Source organism: Hydra viridissima, unplaced genomic scaffold (genome assembly GCF_058129835.1).
Source record: "Hydra viridissima isolate aposymbiotic clone 2 unplaced genomic scaffold, HvirCarnegie_v1 scaffold_11, whole genome shotgun sequence".
Lineage (NCBI taxonomy): Eukaryota > Metazoa > Cnidaria > Hydrozoa > Anthoathecata > Hydridae > Hydra > Hydra viridissima.
The window spans coordinates 10,850,866-10,873,776 of NW_028324310.1; the positions used below are offsets into that span (position 1 = coordinate 10,850,866).

Genomic DNA, 22,911 nt, shown 5'->3' on the forward strand with positions numbered 1-22,911 from the left:
CACGGTTCCAGCAGTGTATACATGTTTCAACCGTTTGCCAACTGGTCTTCTTACATTTTGTGTACCATCTGACACTTTCAAGTTCAACTTCCATTCATCCAACTATATTATTCGTCTTCACTGTTCTACCGTCCGATTTCTGTACGCCTTTGCGAACTCCAAACACGCTTTTCGGTTCTTTGCCAATACGAATGGTAATTTTGCTGCACGATAATTAAGCAATCTCCATCATCCAAACATTACCTTCTGTATTTTCTGAAATACCGAGTTCCAATTTGGGAATTACAAATCTAGCACTAGCAAATGGATTCTTTTTCACGTACCTAAAAACTTTACGATTATTACAAGGAGTAATTTTCATGGGTCGTCCTTCTAAATGATCATTTTCAACAGTTCCTTTGATTTTGTATTTATTAACTAATAGAATTATGGCCGCTTTTGGCATTTTATACTTTTTACGATTCATTTTCTGTTGTTTCAGGGTTAGAACCATTAATATTTTTTGTTTGAAAACATTTTTAAATTTATTGTGTCATTCTGTCATCTATTAGCATTAGTTTTACTTTAATTTTCTTCCAAACTACATTCGTAGTGTTTTACGTAACATAAAAGAGAAATTATAAAACTAATTACGTTCTCCCTAACTGAAATTTAGATTCAAAATGAACAATTTATAATCAAGTTGCTGTTCTACAACTCATTGGTAATAAATTAAAATAAAAGTTTGTTTTGAAGTGTTATTTTTTTTATACTATTTGGTACTCGTGCAAAAACAGCTAAGAGAGAGTCAGTCAAGTGAGAACAAAACAGCATGTTCCTCATTTATTTGCAAGCAAAAAAGGTCTTTCTGTTAGAACTTTCTTAATTCAATTATTTCTGTTTCCTAAAAGTTCTCTTTGTTTTGAAATATTACCATCATACTGTTTACTGTTTTGTATTAATACAAAATAAAAACAGTAAAAAGAGTCATACAAGTGAGAACAAAACAAGAATATATGCCATATTCGTTAGCAAATAGAATATCAAGGAAACGTTTCTGAGTTAAACTGTTTTATAATTACTTTAAATGTTTCTGTTTCCTGGAAAAAGCATTTTACTCTAGAGTTCCCTTAGTTTTGGAGGACAGTGTACTTGTCTAACCTTTTTTTTCTACAATGGGTTTTCAGTGAAGCTAAAAAAGTAGCTGAAAAAAAAAATTTATTGCTAAAATAAAAAACATTTTTAAAAAATGATTCGGTAGGCGAACGTCTTAATCTCAACATCTGTTCGGTCCTAAAGCTTTTTTTTTTACCCTGGAACCAACTTAAAAAAGAAAAGTATCAATAATTGGTAATTTAGGAGCAACGAGCGTGTCTCAGCTCATGCTAGGCCAGAAAGTAGAGTTGGTGTCTAGATTTCATAGCGATTAACTTAGTAATTTTTCTTCTGGAATGTGTGACGTCAGTTTTGTTTAGATCCTACTCTTTCTGTCATTTTGATAAAAGAAAACATTGAAATATTAAACATTTGTAAAAGAAAACACACATTTAAAAATAGGGATGGAGAAGGTTTCAAGCTTTGTACAACTACATATATTTAAATGTATTTTTTTTTTAATTAAAAAAAAAAGAAAAAGACGAAAACTAAAAAACAAACAAATAAAATACGTTTTTTACACATATACATGAATATATAAAAAAAACAAGTGTTCAGAGGAAACAAAGAGGAAGAAACTTGATCGAGAGAAATTATAGAGGATTTTAAGCGAAACAGAATTTCATCGAGCATAAGGTATCAATTAAAAACGCATTTCAATAATTGGGAATGAGCAAACAATAAAAATACCTTAAAAAAACTTAATTGAGAGACAGAATAACTATGAATGATAATTATGTTTATGCAGAATTTAAAATTTCCATGTATAAAAGACGATCTATACAGTGAACCTTGATCTATAGTAGTGGACATTATTTAAAATTCTTAAAAGTGCTGCTCAAAGTCATATGATAAACCTGTCCACCAGATGCTCCAGTTGATGCAAAAAACACCTGGAAAAAATTTAAATTCTCAAATACAAAGAGAAAAAAAAAAGAAAGATACAAACAGCTTTAAAGTGCATCAAAATCTACAAAAAAAAACAACAACCTTTTCGTTGCGTTCGCATAAGAAGCGAAATTGTTGTGCGCGTTTGTGTGTAAAAACTCCGTCTAAAAGCCCTGTCTCTAGACTTCTCACTTCGATTGCCTTCTCACCCCAGCCCATGATCTGCCCGCTACCAACATGAGCTATATAGAAAAAGAAGAATCTTGATGACATAGATTTCAAGAGGGTTTGCTAAAGCAATTCCAAAGATGCTCAAGCTACTTGATTAAATTACAAACAACTAACCAACTGAGTATGGAGGTTCACCCCATCTTATAGTAGCGTCTTTTACCTGGCGACCAGATGTACTGAAGTAAGCGCCCTCATCTGAAAAATAGGAAAATATTTCGTAAAACTAATTTAATTGTAAAGCATTTAAGATATAGTAAATGATATGAGATACTGAAGAAAATTAGAGATTCTCTCTAATATAACTAAGGTATTAACAAGAAATCTCTAAGGATCTTTAAAAATCTTTTAGTATTTAAGTCCACATTTTTGCGTTTTTCAAGCGTTAACCTCTTGCAATTTAGGAACTTCATCGATTAAATCGTTTATTTTTCTCAAACATTCAACGAAGCTATGCACAAGCCTCAACCATTCTATAATTTTTTCAATAATTCATCTTATCATAATGATGCTTGATGTCAAATCTGAGACGTTTCTCTATGATAACACGTAAAGCCCATATCTTTCAAAAAATATAATTTTTGTAGTTTAAAGTTTGTTATATCACAATTTATAAAATAAGGCTAAATATGATTCAAACTTAAAAAGCTCAAATTTAAGAACTACGAAAAAATATGTAAAAAAAAAAAGGAAAATCGCCACGATGCAATAAACTTGATTAAATAACATATTAATACCGTTATAGCATAGGAGAATAACGCGTCCGTTACTACTTGGTAATGGTACAATTGCGTGAGCGTTTATTGGATTGCCGTTTAATGGTACATGAATATCATACACTGAGGCTGAATCCAAATCCACACCATAAAATCCTGAAAAAAAAACTAAGCACTACATTCACTACATTAAATTACATAGCGCATAAATGCAAATCATAAATATATTGTATTGCAAGAGTTTTCAATTGTGGAAGCCACGTTACCTAATTCTGAGGCATATATAACCCTTAGTTTGCTGCTGTCTGCTTGTATCGCCATGTTCACCATAAGTGGCCGGTGAGTTAAATTACGAAACGACTATAAAATGAAAATAAAAAGTAATTTAGTCGAACGAACAGTTTAAATTGTATTTCGTCATATCATTAGCCATTTGAAAATAAAAAATTGCTAGATTTTCTTTTTATAAATTAGGAGATATTTATTATCAATTGTTAGATTTTTTTATTATAAGTTAGTTAAATAAAAAAAAGTAATTTTACAAATAATGTCTTTTACATAACTAATAAAACTTGTAAAAGAAAAAGTAACCTTAAATGCCATAAACTTGTGATACGGTTTCGGAGCCCATGCGTATACTTCAATTGCGTGACCAACCGCAATCGCTAAGAACTTGATGCGGTGAAAGTTGACTAAAATACAAATAGAACACCTTAAAGGTATTTTTAAATTGTTTATAAGAGCGCTATCTTCAATTGCAACCAAGTTAGTGTAGAAATTATAAAACATCGAGTACTTTGATGTAAAAATTAAAATAAATAACAAGCAGCAGGACACAAAATTCTTTTATAAAAAAAAAAAAAAACTCAAAAACTTAATCAAAATTTAATCAAAATTTAGATAAATTTATAAACCATAAAAAATATTGCAGCAGCTTACCGAGTTTATAGTGACTGCATCCTTCAAACTCACCAACTGTTGCATGAAATTGTTTGTTTTTATCAGCCTAAATATATATGATGTTGAATTATATTTTTTTAACATATTTATTTAAAGTATCTTTAAAAAGCAGTTAACAACAAAAAAAAGCAAATAAATAAAAAGAAAGATCTTACTTATGCATATTTTATGAGACAATAAAACTGCGCTTTTTAATCACAATATTCAAGTTTAGAAATGTAACATTCAAAATAGCATTAACTCCCCACCTCATATCTTGGATATATGCATGTTTTTTTTTATATTGTTTTAGATAACAATTCTTTAATACCCTTTTTCATGAGATGAGAGATAAAATAACGACTCACTTCATCTCCCTTTACTATTTTATTCTTCAGCCTTGATAGATAATATATACGTAGCTTGTTATACTTCCCTGTACAAAGAAAATGTGAAATTGTTTAGAAAATCAAGAAGATACGTAACATGTTAAACTACATTCTATTTGTTACCATTTTTTATCAGAACAAAAAATGATTAAAAAAATAAGATTTTTGTGAATAGTAACAACAAAATTAAAAACTCACCACTAACTGAAACTAAAACATTTAAGGTCTCTAAAACATCAATTTGTTGGAACCTTCGCCGCGTTATTAATGGGAACACTAAACAAATATGCAGACTTATTTAAAATTGCTTTGCAATCAAAAACAGGGTTTGTTATTAATGGAGAAATGTCTGCTTGGTTTGCAAACAAATAATTTTTAGGCTAACATTTCACAGGATTGACCTGATATACATTAACCTAACACACAAACATATCACTGGATTGACTTAGTATAAGTTACCCTAACACACAAATTAAATTATTGTAACAAGTATAACAATCATAATCCATTAAAAGCTGAAAAATACAAGAATCACATATCATAGAAGCATACCTTTACCATTACCACTTCTATCTAGTAAATATAATCCATTTTCAGTTCCAATCAAGAGGTTCACCCCTAAAATGAAAGAATTTTATTTTCTATGCTGCAAGACTAAAAAAATAACCATAAAAAAAAAACAAGTTTAGCTACAAAACTGAATAAAAAAAGAAATAATTTGGAGGACTGATTTTCTTATGCAAAGTTAACTTTTAAGACAACTTTTTTATTTTGTATACTTTGATCTGATTATGTTTTAGTTCCCTAATGAGCACATTTAGCATGACTCTGTTGTTTTTTTCCTCCACTAAGTCATAAATGGGGGAAAAGGACTGTCTTCTGTGTAGTTAACTACCAAACATGGTTTAGTGTCCTACCTTTCTCCTGAAATTCATGATAATGATTCTCTTGACTGTTTCATCAGGGATGAACAACACAATGCAAACCTATTAAAGGTACTTGTTCAGAAACAGTCACAAAGTCAGGATTGTACTCCCTTTTTTCTGTAGTCTAAAGTAGTTTATAGACTTCACTAGTAAAACCAGTATCCAGAACTTGAATATACCCAAAAAAAAACACCAATTTCTATTTATTTAATCATACTCCTTAGAAGTAGTTCATTTGTGTGAATCATACAAATGACTAAGAGGCATTTATGGAATAATAAATTTTAACTAGGACAATAGCACCAATGTCAGGGTTTATCACAGTGGAATCAACCCCTAATACAAGACTCAATCCATTAGATAGTTCAGTATTTCTGGTAATCTTTGTTTGCTTGTAAGCTTTAATTCTACAAATCTGGAGATTAGAACAGCTCCTTTCTTGACAGATATAGATTGTTTGGATAAACATTGATATGTCCAACTTAAGGTCTAACATTTACTTGTTTCCAGACTTGCATCTATCATATGCTACTCTTAAAACTCTTTCCCAAAGATTTTTAAATTCGTTTTGCCTTTTTAATCACAGGATGCTTAAACATAGCATTACAATATGAAAATTCTAATTACTAAAGGTTCTAGATATTTAGTAAAACATCCTTGGTTTTATACATGTTTTTTGGAAATCTCCTACTGTCTCAGTTAGATTATCTTTAGATAAGGATATTTTTTTTAACTGATTTGTGAGCAGGGGGTTAATTGAGAATAATATCTTAGGTCCAATCAGTCAATTTATCATGAAATATTTTTCTAATCAGTGACTTAAAATGACAAATGAAAAAATTGACTGTATAATCTTCAGTTTAGTTTATACAAGTGCTCATAGTATAAACTTTCACTTTGACCAAAATTGTACTTAGTACTGTAAAAAACACTTTTACAATGCACCTAAAAAAAAAATGAGATAAATGACTTATTTCCTGACTACAATTGACTTCCATTTAAGACTAAAATGAAATAAAAATACATTTTTAGTCATGTGAGAAATTACAACAATCAATATTGTTTTTTTAAAATTGTTAATAAAAAAAAAAAATGTTAATTTTTTAAAAAGTGAAAAACAAAAAGATCCATAATTACAAAAAAGAAAGTTGCTTTAAAATTAAACTTTACATAAGAAAACCACCCTTATGAAATAAAAATATATAATTTAACTTTAGTAAGGCAATTCACTGACCTCTAATATATATAGTAATTAAAAAACTCTGAAAATATCAAAGTAAATAAAAGTTAATAATTAAAAACTAGTATTAATGAAATGATTAAAAAAATCTTTTACCCCATAATGCACCACATAGAATATCGGACCGAAACTTATGACGATATTTGCGAATTTCAGGAAGCTATAAGAAAAATGTATAAAATGCTCAACGAAAGAGTTTGATATCAATTGATAAGAACAATACAAGAAACTTTAAAATTTGAAACACCACACTTACATCGTTATTTTCTTTATTTTGCATTGTCCTTTCAGGTGTGACATTTACATTACATTCAGAAGCAATAGTTCGTCTACTGCTGTTACTGACATTGCTAGCTACACTATGCTTTTTAGACATCCGATCATCTGCATCAGTTACTGCAGACATGTTTCCTATAGATAACGCACCAATAGAGGAAGCTATGGAGTCTCGAACCTAATAACAATTGAAATAGATTCAATTTAACAGAACTTAAATAATAACAGGATTTTAGTTCCTACAGGACATAAACATTATTATTATTTTTTTTTAATACAGTTCTTAATGCATTTTTATTACTTCATTTCTATATTTTTACTTTGCAAGCAACTAGAAAAAAATTTATGCGATCACACATTCTGCAACTGAATTTCACTCACACTTGCTGAAATCTTTTTTTATATATATAGCTTTATTTTACAGAATTCTTACATGTGGTGAATGATGGTGTTGCTGATGTGGAAGCACATCTGGGAGATTCTGGCGACTAGGTAATATCTCTAAACTCAACTGGGATGACTCTGAACCATCATCTTGTAAACCAGAGTATATGTTAGTTGAATTATGAGCTAAACAAGGTAAAAACTAATTACTAAAACAAATAAATCACTTTATAATTTTAACTTCTTCACACATATTTAAAAACACTTATCCAATAGACCAGAGTCGGAAATATTAAAGCTGAATCTGAAATGTGATTGGCTTAAAAATTATTCTTACAACTTCATAAAATATTAAGTTACTGCTCAATATTGATGAATTTGATACCTAATTACTGACAAGAATTCAGGGAATTTAATAAAGGGAGAACATCCATAATATATTAAAAAAAACAACTACAGATTTCCAGATATGATTATGTTATTCAGAAAATTATGATTTAATACGCCAATAAAATGATACCTGCCTGGCTACAGTACTTGCATAAAGAGCACATATCAAATGGTTCTGAACAAGTTTATGATGGCAAAAAGATAGTTGTCAGTTAAACTAAACTATGCTATTAGGTTTTAACTTATCTTTGTTTACAATAAGTTAATAAAGTTTATCTGAAAAATTTATTTTAAACTTCTTATTTAACTTTTGGATATTTTAAACTGCTTGATATCTTCACCTGTCAGAATAATAATCTGGTATTTAGAGGAAATTTTTTTATAGAGGTTAGTTGTCTTTATACTAATGCTTAAACCATATGTAAACAATCTCAGCTTTATACATAAAATTAAATGATATTATACTTATAATCAGATGATTCAAAGTTGAAAAAGATGGTTTTATAGTTAAACAAAAGGATGAATTTTAACCTTGTAAATCATCAACCAATCTATTCAATGTCTCAAAATGTTCATAAGGCGGCAAGCTAAAACAATAAACTAGAAATTTATAAATGATCTGGAAAGTATAAAAATTTACCAATCAAATAAATTTGTCCTTTTCAAAGAAAAAAGTAAATGTCTGACTTTTTTTTTTGGTGTTTTGGATTCTGTAGTGTTGCATTGTCATAATCATCATCACTATCATCTTCTGTGTTATTACCACTGTTTAAAGAGGCCAACTCTGGTGTCGCATTAAAAGGATGCTGATTAAGAGCAGGAGATGGGGTTAAGCGAGGAGGAGTCTCTTCACCCTTAATTTTTATTTTTGAATACATTAAAAATCATAACCAAATAAAGTATTCTTTGTTTATTATTGCAAAAAACTCTGAACAACTGATAATAATCATCATTATGTTAGATCTAAGAATTATTCAAAAAGCAAAATTGATTTACATATGATCTGCGAATAGTGTTTTGGCCAGCGTCTTCTTCGAACACATTTTTACCAAACTCTTTTTCTGAATTATTAGAACAAAAAATCTACATTTTTATTTACACAAAATCTAAAAAAGTATACATAGTTTAATAAAAAATTTTTTTTTGCACTTAAGAAAACTAAAGACAGTTTGACAAATGTTTACTCTTTAAATATTCTAGGTTAACACCTTTTAATGACATAAATTTGATTTAATAATGATTTACATAAAAATGTAGAAAAAACTTCAGCTTTCTATATAAAATAAAAGTCATACTATAGGTATATGCATGAATTAAGTGAATATAGATAATTAAAGAGATTACATTAGGGTTATTTTATTATCACATTGGAACAGTAAAAAAGTTGAACTAATAAAATTATGAGCACTACAAACACAAATTCATATACAAAAGTATGCTTTCAAATGTATATCATAACAGGAATGTAAATAGTTGCATAACTATAACTATGGAAATAAGTAAACAACAGATGACATAAATAATTATACTAACCAACAGGTGAAGGCTCCCCTCCTTGCATCATTGTGAGATTTCTTCGCAAAGTTGCTCCAGGGGCAACTCCGACCAGAGTATCACCTTGTTGTTCTTCTTCTATAACAGCTGCTAAGTCAAATGCATTGGATTCTCCAAAGTCATCCTCTATATCACTCATACCTTTACGTCGACGAGCTCTGTCAATGAAGTCTTTTATTTCAATTCTAATCTTTCGATCTTGAGAACGAGATCCTCGAATAAAGTCATGCTAAAGGAATTGTTTTTAAAATACACTTTTTTGTTGTAAAATCAATCCTTATATTTGCGAAAAGAAATTTTTTTTTTTTGCTAAACATGTATTTAACTAAAAAATGTCAATACACCTTGACCATAATTAGGTGTTCTATTCTATTGTAACTTTGTATTGAATATTTAAGTCTTTTGAAAATTAGAAATGCAATCTTTTTTTCTTGAGGTCTTAGGAACATTAAGAAGCAAAAATAGCAAAAAATTGATGAACAAGCTGGGAATACTTGCATCCTGAGATCTTTTGGAAAGCCAGAAAAACTTGTAAAAAATACTCTACTTATGTTACATGAACTTTACATTTTTACAAAAATCTTTACAAAAATACATGTCCTTTTAGATGTTCAGTTAGCATGACAACTATACTGTTAATATTAATTTTCCTACCAAAATGTACTAATAATGTATACCTGTAGTAATTGCTCAGCAGTAGGCCGCTGCAAATAATCTTTAATCAAACACACTGTAACAAAATCACGAAATTTTTTTGTCCTAAAAAATATTTACACATCTATAAACTTACAAATATTTTAGAAATAGTGGAATCTATAACAACAATAATTGATTTATTTCATTTGGGTTTCTTTGTGTGCATAAAAATAACATTAGTCAGTCAATTTACATCAATTTTTTAATAAAATATACTGGTATGATTCATAGTATAACATTTATAATTTAAAAATTAGTGAAAAGTGAAAAAATAAAGAAATATTAAAAAGTGTTTATATTTAAAAAACTGTATAAAATTAAACAAACCATAATTTTCTTGATTTAAGACGAGGAGGTTCACTGCGGGGTATGAGAAATAATGCACGCATTGGGTGCATATCGCATAAAGCTTAAATAAATTAAAAAATAGAAAAGGAAAATAACTCAATATACTGATTACAACAAATAAAATCACTACATATTAATTACAGCATAATTTTTTGTAAAATAATTTAGTAATAAATACAATATATGGCTACTACTGGTATAGAATTTTCTTATTTGATACATTATATTGTTAATAAATAAAAACCAAATTACTGAGAACCTAATAAACTTGAAACCACTTACGGGGTTGTGATTCTGCCATTTCTATTGCAGTAATTCCAATACTCCACATATCGCACTAAACACAATAAAAATTTAGTAATAAAGTAATGTAGTATTAGCCTAAAAATTTACTTCGTAGCAATAAATTGATGACGTAGTTAAAGCGTAAAAGTCTATGTAATTTTTGTTAACAATATTAAAAACAAATAACATACTCTGTTATCATAGGTGGCATCTGGTTGCTCATCACAGACTATAACTTCAGGTGCCATCCTTGTAAATTAAACAAGTATTTGGCAGATAAATATACCAATGGCTTTTTAACCATAAAGTTTACAATATTCCTTAAATATATATCCAACAAACTAGAGATACCACTTGTAAACTATTTTTTTAAAAAGATTTGTCTTTAGTGAATCTTTTTAAATTCTTTAGCATGATACAAAGCAAAACCATTTATCATAAAAATGATTTAAAAAAAAGGAGATTAAATTATTTATTAAAAATATCAAGTATACTAAATTAATTTTAAAATTCTGTACCAATATGGAGTACCAATAAATGTGTGTCTTCGTCCAACAGTACGATCTAATTGTGCACTGACCCCAAAATCAACTTTAAAAAAATAATCAAAATTTTAATTAGAAAAAAAAAAGAGCTCAAATACCTATTAATAATATTAAATTATAGTAAAACCGTATAAAAATGACACAACTCATAATTTTCAATATACAAACCTAATTTAACCTCAGCATTCTCTGTAAGAAGTATGTTTTGTCCTTTGATATCTCTATGAATTACATGGTTGTGATGAAGATGATTGACTCCCTAAAAGCATTTTTATTTTTAACATAATTCAACATAAAAATTATATATACCAGTAATTCCTAAAACATTTTATAATTAAAAAAAAACATAACATAAAGCAAATTTTTATAATGACAGCTGAAATAACAATTACTTTTTATTATTTACTTTTAAATAAAAAAAAAAAAAAAAAAAAAAAAAAAAGCAGAAGACAGAACCCTGGTATAGCAGTTGGTAACCATTCCTCAAAGACATTTTATACACTCTTAAAATTACAAAAATATAATTGTGATGCATAGTAATTTACTTTGAGTTGTGTAACCTTTAAAGTGTGCTCCTTAAAATTATTCTAATAGCTTAAAATAAATATGGAAGTACATGAGATTCATAATTGAAAAAAAAAAAATGTAACTCAAATAGTCTGTTTGTGACAGAGATTAGATTGCCACATAGCATCAGGAGAAGTTGATTACAATGCCATGTCATTGACAAAAAATCAATACATAAGAAGCCATACAAATGTAAAAACAATTTCAGGTTCCTTAGTTCATGTATAAAGAGGAGACAAAAAAAGCAGACTTTATTATAAGCACTATTTACAAATGGTCACTACTTTTTTTAAACTTTAAAGCTTAGGTAGAATGTTATTCAAACCTCTTTGAAGAATTCTAAACAAGAGAATATTTTTGTACACTGAATTCCTGCAAAATCAAATACCAATTTTAATTTGGTAGTAAGCAAAAGGTGTCAATTACAAAATGATCTTGAAATCATAAAGTTTTTGTTTTAAACCAATATTCATTCTCCCTGGTTGAAAGGGATGCTTTCAAGGATTTATGGCCCTTTTATAACATCAGTAATGGTCAAAAACTCATTTTACATGTGAAATATTAACTTATTGAACTCTTTTGTATACAAAGTTATACAAAAATTGTATAATTTAATCTTTTTAAGTACTAATTGAATAATGCTGTGTTGGACAAAAAATCTTTAAAAAAAATTCTCTAGTTGGACAAAAAATCTTTAAAAAAAAATTCCCATAGTTAGACAAAAAATCTTTAAAAAAATTTCTCTAACTCTATTCAAACTAAGCTGTCAAAGTTCAAATATTCTTTTCTTTAGGAATGAAAACTGAGTACATAAAACCATCTGGCATTACTATTAGATCTTGATGTTGAATTGTTTAGTAATAAATGTTTAGTAATAAATATAGTAATGATAGTAATAAATGTTTAGTATTGTTTCAGTTGTATGTGTACCACAACTGTACATAATGCACACAAAACAAAAAGACTAAATGGAGGTTTCATTTAAAAAGTGTTGAACCACTTTTATTTGAAGGATATATGATATACTGTGTTTATCATCTCATTATTAGCAATAGGAAATGATTAAAAGTAGCATGTAATTATGTGTCTGAAAAATATGTTCTATAAGGACAAAGGCAAACATTCAAACCAAAGGCAAGCCAAACATCCTTATACAAATTGTGAAGCTGCATGAGAAATATAGAGCAAAGTATAATGAATTGCAAACAAAAGTTGAAACAGGATTTAAAGAAAGTTTGAATGGCTTTTCTGTTATCACTTATACAAATTCCTTGCAAATTTTGTAAGTAGAAGAGTCGAAGAGAAAAAGGCAATGCTACATACATAAAGGCAATGCTACATACAATGGGTAAAGGCTGATCAGTTAATTACCTTACTTGTGCGCTCAAGTTTTTATATTGCTTTTTTTTTTTACTTTGTTGTGGTTCTTAGTTGGCACCTCATTAGTTATTGCTAATTGAAGAAATGGAAACTTGAGATGTTAAGTTTGTGTGCATTTAATTTTAAGCAGTATGCAAATAAGTGAAAAAAACTTTATTTTTGTTAATAGAGAGTAAAGTCATACATACAAAATTTTAGATGACTGTGACATTTCAAATGGTTTACTTGCTTATTAACAAAAAATCATGCTACATTTGAATCTATGTACAATGGGTATTGCTATGTAAAGAAATATCTTAAAAAGGAATGTAATAACCAGCAATGTTCCATTTGAGTTAATTGAATTTCCATCTATCTAATTTTTTGTCATTTTGAAATTAAAAAAAAAAAAAGTCAAAATCTTTTTTTTTTGACTCTCAACTATGACTCTTCCAAAACCTTTGCACTTTTACAGTTTCTTGACAATTTAATACAATTTTCTTGCATTAAAAAGAAAAACCTTTTGACTTCCAAATCTCAGCAAAAGCTTAAAAACTACAAAGATAAAGATATGCAGTTGCCTTAAAAAGTCTCTGTAGCCATTTGTTTTGCCTCAAAAATGAGCTGGTGTCTCTGGCATTCTTTGATAATGGAGTTGGACTTGATTTGAAACAACAAATGGTCAAAATAGAATTCAAGTTGATTTTTAGAACATAGGTTCACTAAAAAAGACCTTGGCAACTTTCATCACAACAAAAGGTGTAATATTCTTTGAAAAAATATTAATTTCAGTGTCATTCTTTATTTGTATCCAACAAAATGGAATGAAATTGAAAACTAGAAGATAGCAAAACAGTAGATTGGCTACATGAATGTTGTTAAAACAGAGAAAAAGCAGTTGCTTTGATCCAATCTTACAACACAAGTCTCACAAAGAATAAAAGAACAATTGCAGCATATCTTAAAAATTGTAGAGAAGCATAGAAATCAGTTTCTAGAGCAAACCAAACATGTAATGATAGACAAGGCCTTGAGTTTTTGTATATATGATAGTTACTGGTGAAGTTTGTGTGGACTAAGCCTAATGAAAACACCTTGTTAAAAAAATGCTCCAAACCCAGTTACATCTTGGTTGGTGTGGAAATTATGCATTCTCTGCAAACTCTTCTAAACTTCAATCATCTGGCAGCAGCGTAAAATACTATTTAATTTTACTGAATTTTTGTGTATGAGTTTCCTTTGTGATTTGCAACAATATTACAGGGTATGTGTTGCAAAAATACAAATATAAAAATTTGCCTTATGAGTTTGGGGCAGTCTAATACTGATGTATGCCTTAAATGATGAATGAAATGTTTTGAGACTAAAAAAAACATTATGTAAGAAGGCTCACTAAGCCTATTTCTGAGGTTAGCAAGATTTTCACAATACTTTTTCCTTACTTAAATATTGGTCTCACTACTCCTGATTTTTTTATGAAAAGAACACATTTTTTAACCATTTTTGCTTTTTTGTGATTTCTTTTAATATGATAACAGATTTACTGACAAAAAATAACCAAATCATAAATTTTTTTATTGTAACAACAAGATAATAAAAGTATAACAAGACATTCTCATACTACTGTTGATACTTTAATACTATTTTGCACTGAGTCTAAGTTTGGTTGAAATGACATCTCCTGACAGTTTTTGGAGTTTATCAATCTTGTCAATTGTGACAAGTTTTAGGCGGTGAGCTTCAACTTTGTCATAATTTTACTGAATAATTAAATAACAGTTAATAAATGATAACAATCAGTTTAATCAAAAAATAAAAAACAATAATTTTCAACTGGATTTCTTAGATCATTCTTCATTTTGTTAACTTGTTTTAAGTTATTAGTTATCAAGTGATGATAAGTTAGTTAAACTATTAATTTTAACAAAGTGGAAAAAAAATCAAATCTACCAATTTCAAGTCACAATCACAGAGTAGCTGTACTTTGAAATCAAATTGAAAATAAGATTGAGGTTTTATTATTATTTATTTACCACAACAAAATTCCTTGATAATTAGTAATATTTACAAACAAGATTTCACCAGTTATGGAAGACACCATTCACAACAATCATTAAATATAATATCCATCAAACTGTTGATTGAAGATAGTAAATCATTTTAATATTGAAAATGATACTGAAATGTTCTTAGATTATGTATCTTTATTTATTTGATAAATCACTCCAAGACTACTCTCATTTTAAAGCATATCAAGACTCATTACTTATTTAAATCATAATCTTGTTAGCTTAAGTCTCATTCATAATTTGATAATAGAGGACAAGGTTAATTCTGTCTTATATAGTCTTATTTCATCTTGTCTTTCTAAAAAGTAGCGTAATGGTACAATTTTTTTCCAAATTCTAAACCTTAGCATAAACAATTTTTTTCAAGAGTGAAACACATTAAATCAAATATTTAACCAAGATAACTAATAAAAAGCCAGACATATTTCATCTTTAAAAGCAATTTTTAACTATACCATTCAGCAAATATATCAAATGTTGTTGATTTGTAATTTTGCAAAAAGATCACTGTATTTTAATACATAAAATTTTAGCTAACTACCCCAAGCAGTGGCAACTGTTGTGATACTTGGATAGTTTGATTTTTGCCTACAACTCAGAAGAAAAATGACCCCAGACAAGAAAAGGTTTCCTATGCCTATATTTACATTAACGAAGAAAAATAATCGCTAGAATTAAACAAACTGTTGATTTAAGCTTGAACTGAGCTAAGCTAAATGCCTTTTATTGCAACTCAGCCTTTTGAAACTCAACAATATGTTTTTTAAAAATTGTTTATGAATATTAAATTTCAATGATTTGTGAATATTAATGAAAATTTAATTTCAGCTCCTATTGTGAATATCATCACTCTAGTCAAGACTTGCTGGAGGTCCAATACAATTCTAGTGTCTTCAAATCTGTAAAAATCACTCAGATATCAGTATTGTCATACCATTCAGAGAAAGTTCATATTATTCTTAATAAGATTGTGCAAACTCTTATTAACCTTATGTTAGCTGATCTCAATTTCTAGGGTACCAACCTTCCACCTAATAGATTGTAAACTTGCATGTTTGCTGAAGAAGGATTCTGAAATTGGTCTAATTAATTCAATTAGTTTTTTGTCATCATATTATATTAAAAAATTTAAAAAAACTTGATCTCTGGGTTGGCTTTTTTTTTTATAAGAATATTTTATTGTGTGAGATTGTAAAAAAAAAAACAATAAGGAATGATTATAAATTACAAATTTTTATATCAGTCTTTTACAGTAAATTGAATTTTGCAAAGTTTATTAAAATAGAACTCTTTATATATTTAAAACAGCAATTGTTAAAATGTAACATGTTTATATTCATGCAAACTTTGTTATTTTTTAAAAATAAGTTTAATTGATTTAATTGAATAGAAACTTTGTGTAGTGACTTGAAAGATTAAAACAAAATAATGCAACGCATGTGAGGTATCAAAAAGTTCTTTATGGAATCTTAACTTTGTATGATTAAATATGTAATATATTTTAAATTCGATTTATTTCAAATGATTGACATAGAAGTATGTACTTTATTCATTATTATTCATTAACCGATATACTAAATGTAGATGCTTAATAAAAAATGATCGGCAAAATCTAAGACTTTACTAAAGTTCTTGTTACAAGTAGCAGATTACTAATTTAAGATACTTATTTATAAAAATGTTTGTTATAAAAATGTTTCTTATAAAATGTTTTGTTGCTATAAAATGTTTGTTATAAAAGCTTCTTACATTCAAAACCTCTCTGCATATATATCCTATCCAGTCTTCTTTTAGAGACCTTGCTTTTGTAGCTATGAAAAATATGTAATAATGAAACACAGTTAGACAAATAAAAAGTAAAACAAAACAGTTTAGAAAATCAACATATTATCATGCAAATTATCAGATATATAAAACATTGACAGATGACAGCTGATGATAATGATAAAGATGCACCACTACTGTTACACTATAACACTATCCATAACAAGTGTTTCTATGACTAGTATCTATAGGTGTAAGTCTTACATGCTAAGATATTATATAGAGAGATATCAATTAAAGCTAAAAAGCAGAATTTTTTAAATTTAGGATTTGAATCTTGTAATTTAAAAATTCTGAAAGTTCACTTATTGGTAAAATTAAATGCTGAAACTATTGTCAAAACAGGCTAGTTTTTTGTATCTTCTCTAGAAAGGGAGCAATCAATAAGACATGTTAAAATCTAGAGATACATTTTAAGGAGATTTCAGAGGAAAATATTTGGTAATGAATTTTAGTTAACAGACTTAGTAATGAATTTTAGTTAACAGACTTAGCAAGTAAAGTTTCAAAATTAAGCCAGTTAAAAGAGCTCCACTTTCTCTAACTTTAGTATTTAAATTGTTCATAAAAATTCCTATAAAATTTCACCTAGAGATATCTATGCAAAGTACAGACCAAAATGCTTAAGCAGGAGTCATACACAAAAAGATCTCCTAATCTCAATTTGTTACCAGTCTAAAGCATGATGACTTAATTGTGTTTTGTTTAGTTGGTTTACGTTCTTTGCTGAAACTCTGACTATAGGTAAAAATTGAAAAAAAAAAAAAATTCTATAAATTTAAAAAGGAGCAGTAGGAAGGATACCTTTAACAAGATCTGTCACTGATCCAGCTCCACAAAACTCCATAACTAACTATAAAGTAATCAAAATGATAAAGATAATTTTGCTTGTTTTAATAGCAGACATAATGGTGCTGAAGAAAAACTAAATGTCATAAGAGAATATACACCACTTTGCAGCACAAGAAGTGATAAATTAACACTTTTTAAATCTTTATCAAATAATTAAAAAAACAAAAAATAAGTTCTCAGCTTTTCAAAACAAATTTAATACATAACATGTAACACTATACTTAATGTGTATCTTATTTAAATAGTTTATTTAAATTTAAGTATAAAATTAATTCTTTGAATTAATAAAAATAAATATACCCATAGTTGATCTTCTTGTGCATTCGGTGACCCTTTTTTAATAAAAGCACCATAATACCGTGCAATATTAACATGATTTGAATATTTTCGTAAAACATTGATTTCAAGTTTTATATCTTCCTCTTCTTCTTCATTAACACTCATTATTTTTATGGCTGCTAACTGCCCTGTTCTTCGATGACGGCCTTTGTGGACTTGTCCATATGTACCATTTCCAACTACTTCAATTAAATCAAAATATGCAGCAGGTTCCTATAAAGGAATTAAAAGCTTCTTTTTAAATGAAATATATGAACCTTTTTGTTCAAGTAAATGCTGGTGCAATTTTAAAGATAAGTGTTATAGATTATATATTGTTAATAGACCTGGTTTCCTCAAACAATGCCAAACATAATCTTAAACATAAGTTACCTAAAGACCAGAGAAGATTTCCTAAGAGATTATGGTGTAAATAGCAAATGTCACATATTTGCATTTATAAAAATGCTTTGCTTACTCTTTGAACATTCAGTGGATCTCAAAACATTAACAATTCAGAAATTGAAGAAACTGAAGCACCACAAAATGAGGTGACTTTGACCAAGATTGGTGACTTCATCCATGGACAGTATGTTTTGTATTTTTACCAAATATTCATTTAAAAAACTTTTGGTCATACAGCATAGATGGACCCTACGGATCAAAAAGCTATCGATTTTAAAAAATCTAAAACATAAGTCAACACCTATGGACAGAGTCATCTCATTTTATGGTACTAGATTTTGATTAACTGCAAGTAAGGAATACCGTGTTATACCAAAACTGCATTGGTAACTGAACAGGAGCCAAATATAAACACTATAACTTAATCAGTTTTAAGTAACCACACAAGTCTAAAAACTTTGAATATTCAAATTGCTACAGAAATATTTGTTTTTAAAATGTTGATATATGAAGACTAACTCCAAAAGAAACAAATTTAAAATCTATAAAATTTTTTAACAATGTTTTTCATATCAGACATAATAGTTATTTTTTCATAAAACCTTTCTGTTGTTAAATGCATTTATAATATCAATACCTAAATAATTCATGATACCCATATAAAAATTAACCAAAGGTTTTAAAGAAAGAAATAATGTTTCCCATAATATTAACTCACTAAAAATTCTATAAAATAAAAGCCTTAATAAATCAATTCAAATTGTTTCCATGTAACTACTAAATATTAAAAATGCCAAACAATTCTAAACATTTAAAAATGATTTATACTCTTAATGGTTTTACTTTATGTACATTCAGATATAAGTCCCAAAATCTATTTTAAAGTCCTAAATCTGTTTTCCAAATTTGTTTGAAATTTGGGATAAATAGGAATAAGTAAGTATATATTACTAAAATAATTGGAATAAAAATGTGTTTTTATACATGCAATTTCTTCAGATATCTGTGCTTGCTGAGAATAGGGAAATGAATGTTGAAATTAAATAAAGAAGTGTCTACTTATATAAATGATTAAATAATTTGATATAAATATTATCTGCTATTATTTATAAGTCCATATCAGTGAAAACTATATAATTATAAGCCCATGTCAGTAACTATGCTAAATCAAGTAGAAAGTTACAAGGAAAACAAATATAGCTTGTTTCTTTTGCTTGAAAAACCAGAAAAAAATCTTGTTAAGCTTTTACAAGCTTCTTTATTGAAAAGGATTCAAATTATCACAAAACATCAAATTGATTTTAAAATCCCAAGGGTTTTTACCTACTGGATTATGTGAGCAGTCCCTGTCTAGTGTAAGATAGCACCAAAAAAAAACAGCAATTTCTATATTGTATAACTTCTTAACTATCAAAGTCTGACTTATCAGAATAAGTAAATGTGATTTATAAAATTGCCAGGTTGATACATAATTTACAACGCATACTTTTCTCTATTAAAAACAATTAATACTTTTGTTACTAAAAGAATATATTCACAACACTATTTAATAGTTGGCAAGAGTCTTGCACACAACTGCACCAAAGCTTCCTGTTAAATATTTTAGCAATTATCATGCTGAAGGATTCCATCACTACTGAGAGAATTCCAGCTTCTGCCATTTCAAGTAAAAAAGCATTGCTGGAAGAACAACTTTAGTAAGCCAAATGAACTAAAAGCTATTCTTCTTAAAGATTTCCCAGGCAAGATTTAAAATATTCCAGACTGTTTTTCAGGCTTAAAATTAACAACTTGTTATTAGTCCTCAGGCTCCTCTTTAAATCAAAACAGGACAAAAAATTTATTTTGTCTTGTGATTTAAAGCTAGTAAATAATAATTTTGGTCTCCAGCGCACATAAATGCATATGGTGTTAAATGAAGAATTTAATACACTGATAAGAGGCAACATTTCACAACACACTGATAAGAGGCAAAGGTTCACAACACACTGTTAAGAGGCAAAGGTTCTATCATATAAAACACCATTCCATAGCTGCCACATGGCTGGAAATAAGTGTAGAAAGTTTCAGAAAAACATAAACATTCTCAAAAGAATAATTCAGAATCATTCATTTTATCAAGATATTGAGAAAACTTGATGCTGTTGTGAATAGATACTTTGGCAATATCCTTTATAAAAGTTATGTGGACTGAAAAAAATTCTGAAAAAACTATTGGATTTTTTTTCATGAAACATTTATCCAGTGCCACAATTCTTCCCTTGGAATTTATTTTCTAAACAAGCTATGGAGGCCCTACATTATCTCATCACCATCTCATGCTGATTTACAAGAGATACAAAAGGATAAGTAACCATCTAGAACATGGTGAGAAACTACAAATATGTTTGAGAGACATTAATAACAAAAGTTTGGATTAAGCAGAGTTTTGGCAGTCCATAAGAAAACACTCATGAACAATCTTTTAATCATTCAAATGAATTTTTTGAAACTATTTTACTTTCTGCACTTTTCAATAAATTGGAAGTTAAACATTTAAATGATAAACCATTTAAATTTTTTATTTTAAAAAATCTTACTTTTATAAACACATTTATTAAAATTATATAATTGAATGATTGTCAGAAAATGTTTTTGCTTAAAAAATAGAACATAAGAAATTTTATTATGAAAGGTTTTTTTGATAAATTTAAATTGTATAAATTTATCAGATTTATCAAAAAAATATATAATTTACCCTAAGATTAGAAAGATCAATATCTTCAAGCGAGCCCATATTGAAATTTTACATGATAAAGTCCATCTGTTTTTTGTTATTACCATTCATGTTTGTATCTAAAAAAATAAGTCTTTAACAATGTATGTATGTATGTATGTATGTATGTATGTATGTATGTATGTATGTATGTATGTATGTGTGTGTGTGTGTGTGTGTGTGTGTGTGTGTGTGTGTGTGTGTGTGTGTGTGTGTTTATATATATATATATATATATATATATATATATATATATATATATATATATATATATATATATATATATATATATATATATATATATATATATATATGTGTTTTGAATAAAAGAAAAACAAACAACAATAAATACAGATTAGTAGTGGTAAAAACCACTTTAAAATATAACAATTTACTATTACACAAAACTAAGCTTCGTGGGATATCTTTTTCTAAACATTTTAAATTTAAATTGAATTAATTTCCTTCTTTAGGATAATAAGTCTTACTTTTTTTTCACTAAACTTGCAGCAAAATTTTAAATCACTTGGAATGATGATTCTAATATTTACACAACAAATCTCTTTTAAACAAATAATAGTTATTTGAACAATAATTTTGTTAGCTTGCTTTACTTAAGTTTGATTGGTATCAGCTACATTTCAAGTTTTTTTTCCCTCAAAACGAAAGAATTATTTAACAAATTTTGGTAAGGTAATTATTAAAAGATATAAAATCGACAAAACAAAAAGTCATATTAACGTCAAATAAAGAATACCAGTATAGTACAGTAAACTAGAATGATAAGGAGCATCAGTTCAATTTATATTGAACAGCTGCTCGATACTATACTACCCTAATTAATCTTTTAGCGTAATTGCTAATAATTTTCTTCACAAATTTGACGAACTTTTTAAAATACTCCGAGTTTGACGTGATCATTTCAATACAAACAAGATTCTGAAAGTGCTTCAGCAAGTGTTTACCGGACGCGTTTCCTCTAAAACGTCTCTTAATTTGTGCTCCTTTAAATTTTACATTTAAAATAGAAAATAAAAACTTCATTCTTTCGCAATTTGAAAATAAGCTTTTTTTAAAAAAAAATTTTTTTTATTACTATACCTTACTAAATATTTTTCTGATTTTATTCTTTCATGAAAGAAAAATTCCGGGTGGAGGGGGAGGAATGAGAAGGGAATGGGAGGATGTTTAGCGAGCAATATGTTGGCAACCATGGTGGGTACTTTTTTAAATTTGAAATTTATAGTTTATAAATTATGCACTTATATTAAAAGTTAAAGTGGAGGAGGTAAGAGTTGAGTGAGCTACATAAAGAAATTTGTTTGTAATTGTTTATCCGAAATCCTCAATACTACAAGTTTTAACAAACTAAACGTAATAGTATTTCAGGCCCCTCTAAATATACTAACCAAGTCAATCGATAAAAATTAATACCCATGTTTGTAAAAATGACAGAAAACACAGGTGACTGCAAAAAGTAATTTATTAATACATGTACAAAAAATAAATCACTTATAAAAAAAAGATATTTTAAAAAAGATGCTAACGATAAAGTGCACTGGTAAAATAATAAATTTTTTTTCATATATATCAAAAAATTATAAGATTAAAAGTTAAGAATGAAATAAACCGTAACAGTTTAGTTATAAATGATGAAGTGACTTTAGCAGTATATCCTTGGATCTAAGAATCTCTTTTTAGGGTGTTCGGGAACGTATTCGAAGAAAGCATATACTGGTATGCTATAGTTATAATTGCAAATTTCATTATTTATTTCTGCTTGATTGTTAAGTTGCTTTAAGTGACTGATTTTTAGGCAATTTG

At 27.8% G+C, this 22,911-nt stretch overlaps 1 protein-coding gene across 1 annotated transcript; it reads right to left on the reverse strand.

Annotated features, from left to right (window-relative positions):
* Positions 1-1,572: 1,572 nt before the first annotated feature.
* On the reverse strand, positions 1,573-21,184 carry LOC145191063 (serine/threonine-protein kinase mig-15-like). The gene is made up of 27 exons (XM_090066272.1): positions 21,070-21,184; positions 17,910-18,161; positions 17,562-17,610; positions 16,683-16,744; positions 11,107-11,197; positions 10,912-10,984; positions 10,585-10,642; positions 10,391-10,445; positions 10,088-10,169; positions 9,742-9,823; positions 9,044-9,293; positions 8,507-8,571; positions 8,198-8,364; positions 8,042-8,097; positions 7,170-7,306; positions 6,717-6,914; positions 6,557-6,620; positions 4,847-4,912; positions 4,493-4,570; positions 4,274-4,341; positions 3,906-3,972; positions 3,558-3,658; positions 3,233-3,326; positions 2,988-3,122; positions 2,368-2,448; positions 2,125-2,264; positions 1,573-2,027 (listed from the first exon to the last, which is right to left on the reverse strand). The coding sequence occupies exons 1-27, from the start codon at positions 21,106-21,108 to the stop codon at positions 1,947-1,949; spliced, it is 2,691 nt and encodes an 896-aa protein (XP_089922398.1). The 5' UTR covers positions 21,109-21,184; the 3' UTR covers positions 1,573-1,946.
* Between the last annotated feature and the right edge of the window lie 1,727 nt (positions 21,185-22,911).

Bases quoted from the DNA above. Each gene is read 5' to 3' on its own strand.
- LOC145191063 (XM_090066272.1), bottom strand. From the start codon at position 21,108: ATGGGCTCGCTTGAAGATATTGATCTTTCTAATCTTAGG. The intron at 8,572-9,043 runs GTTAGTATAATT...CTAATAATTCAG, and splicing joins AGGGGAGCCTTCACCTGTTG to AAAAAGAGTTTGGTAAAAAT. The intron at 4,913-6,556 runs GTAAAAGATTTT...CTTTCATTTTAG, and splicing joins TCTATGTGGTGCATTATGGG to GGGTGAACCTCTTGATTGGA.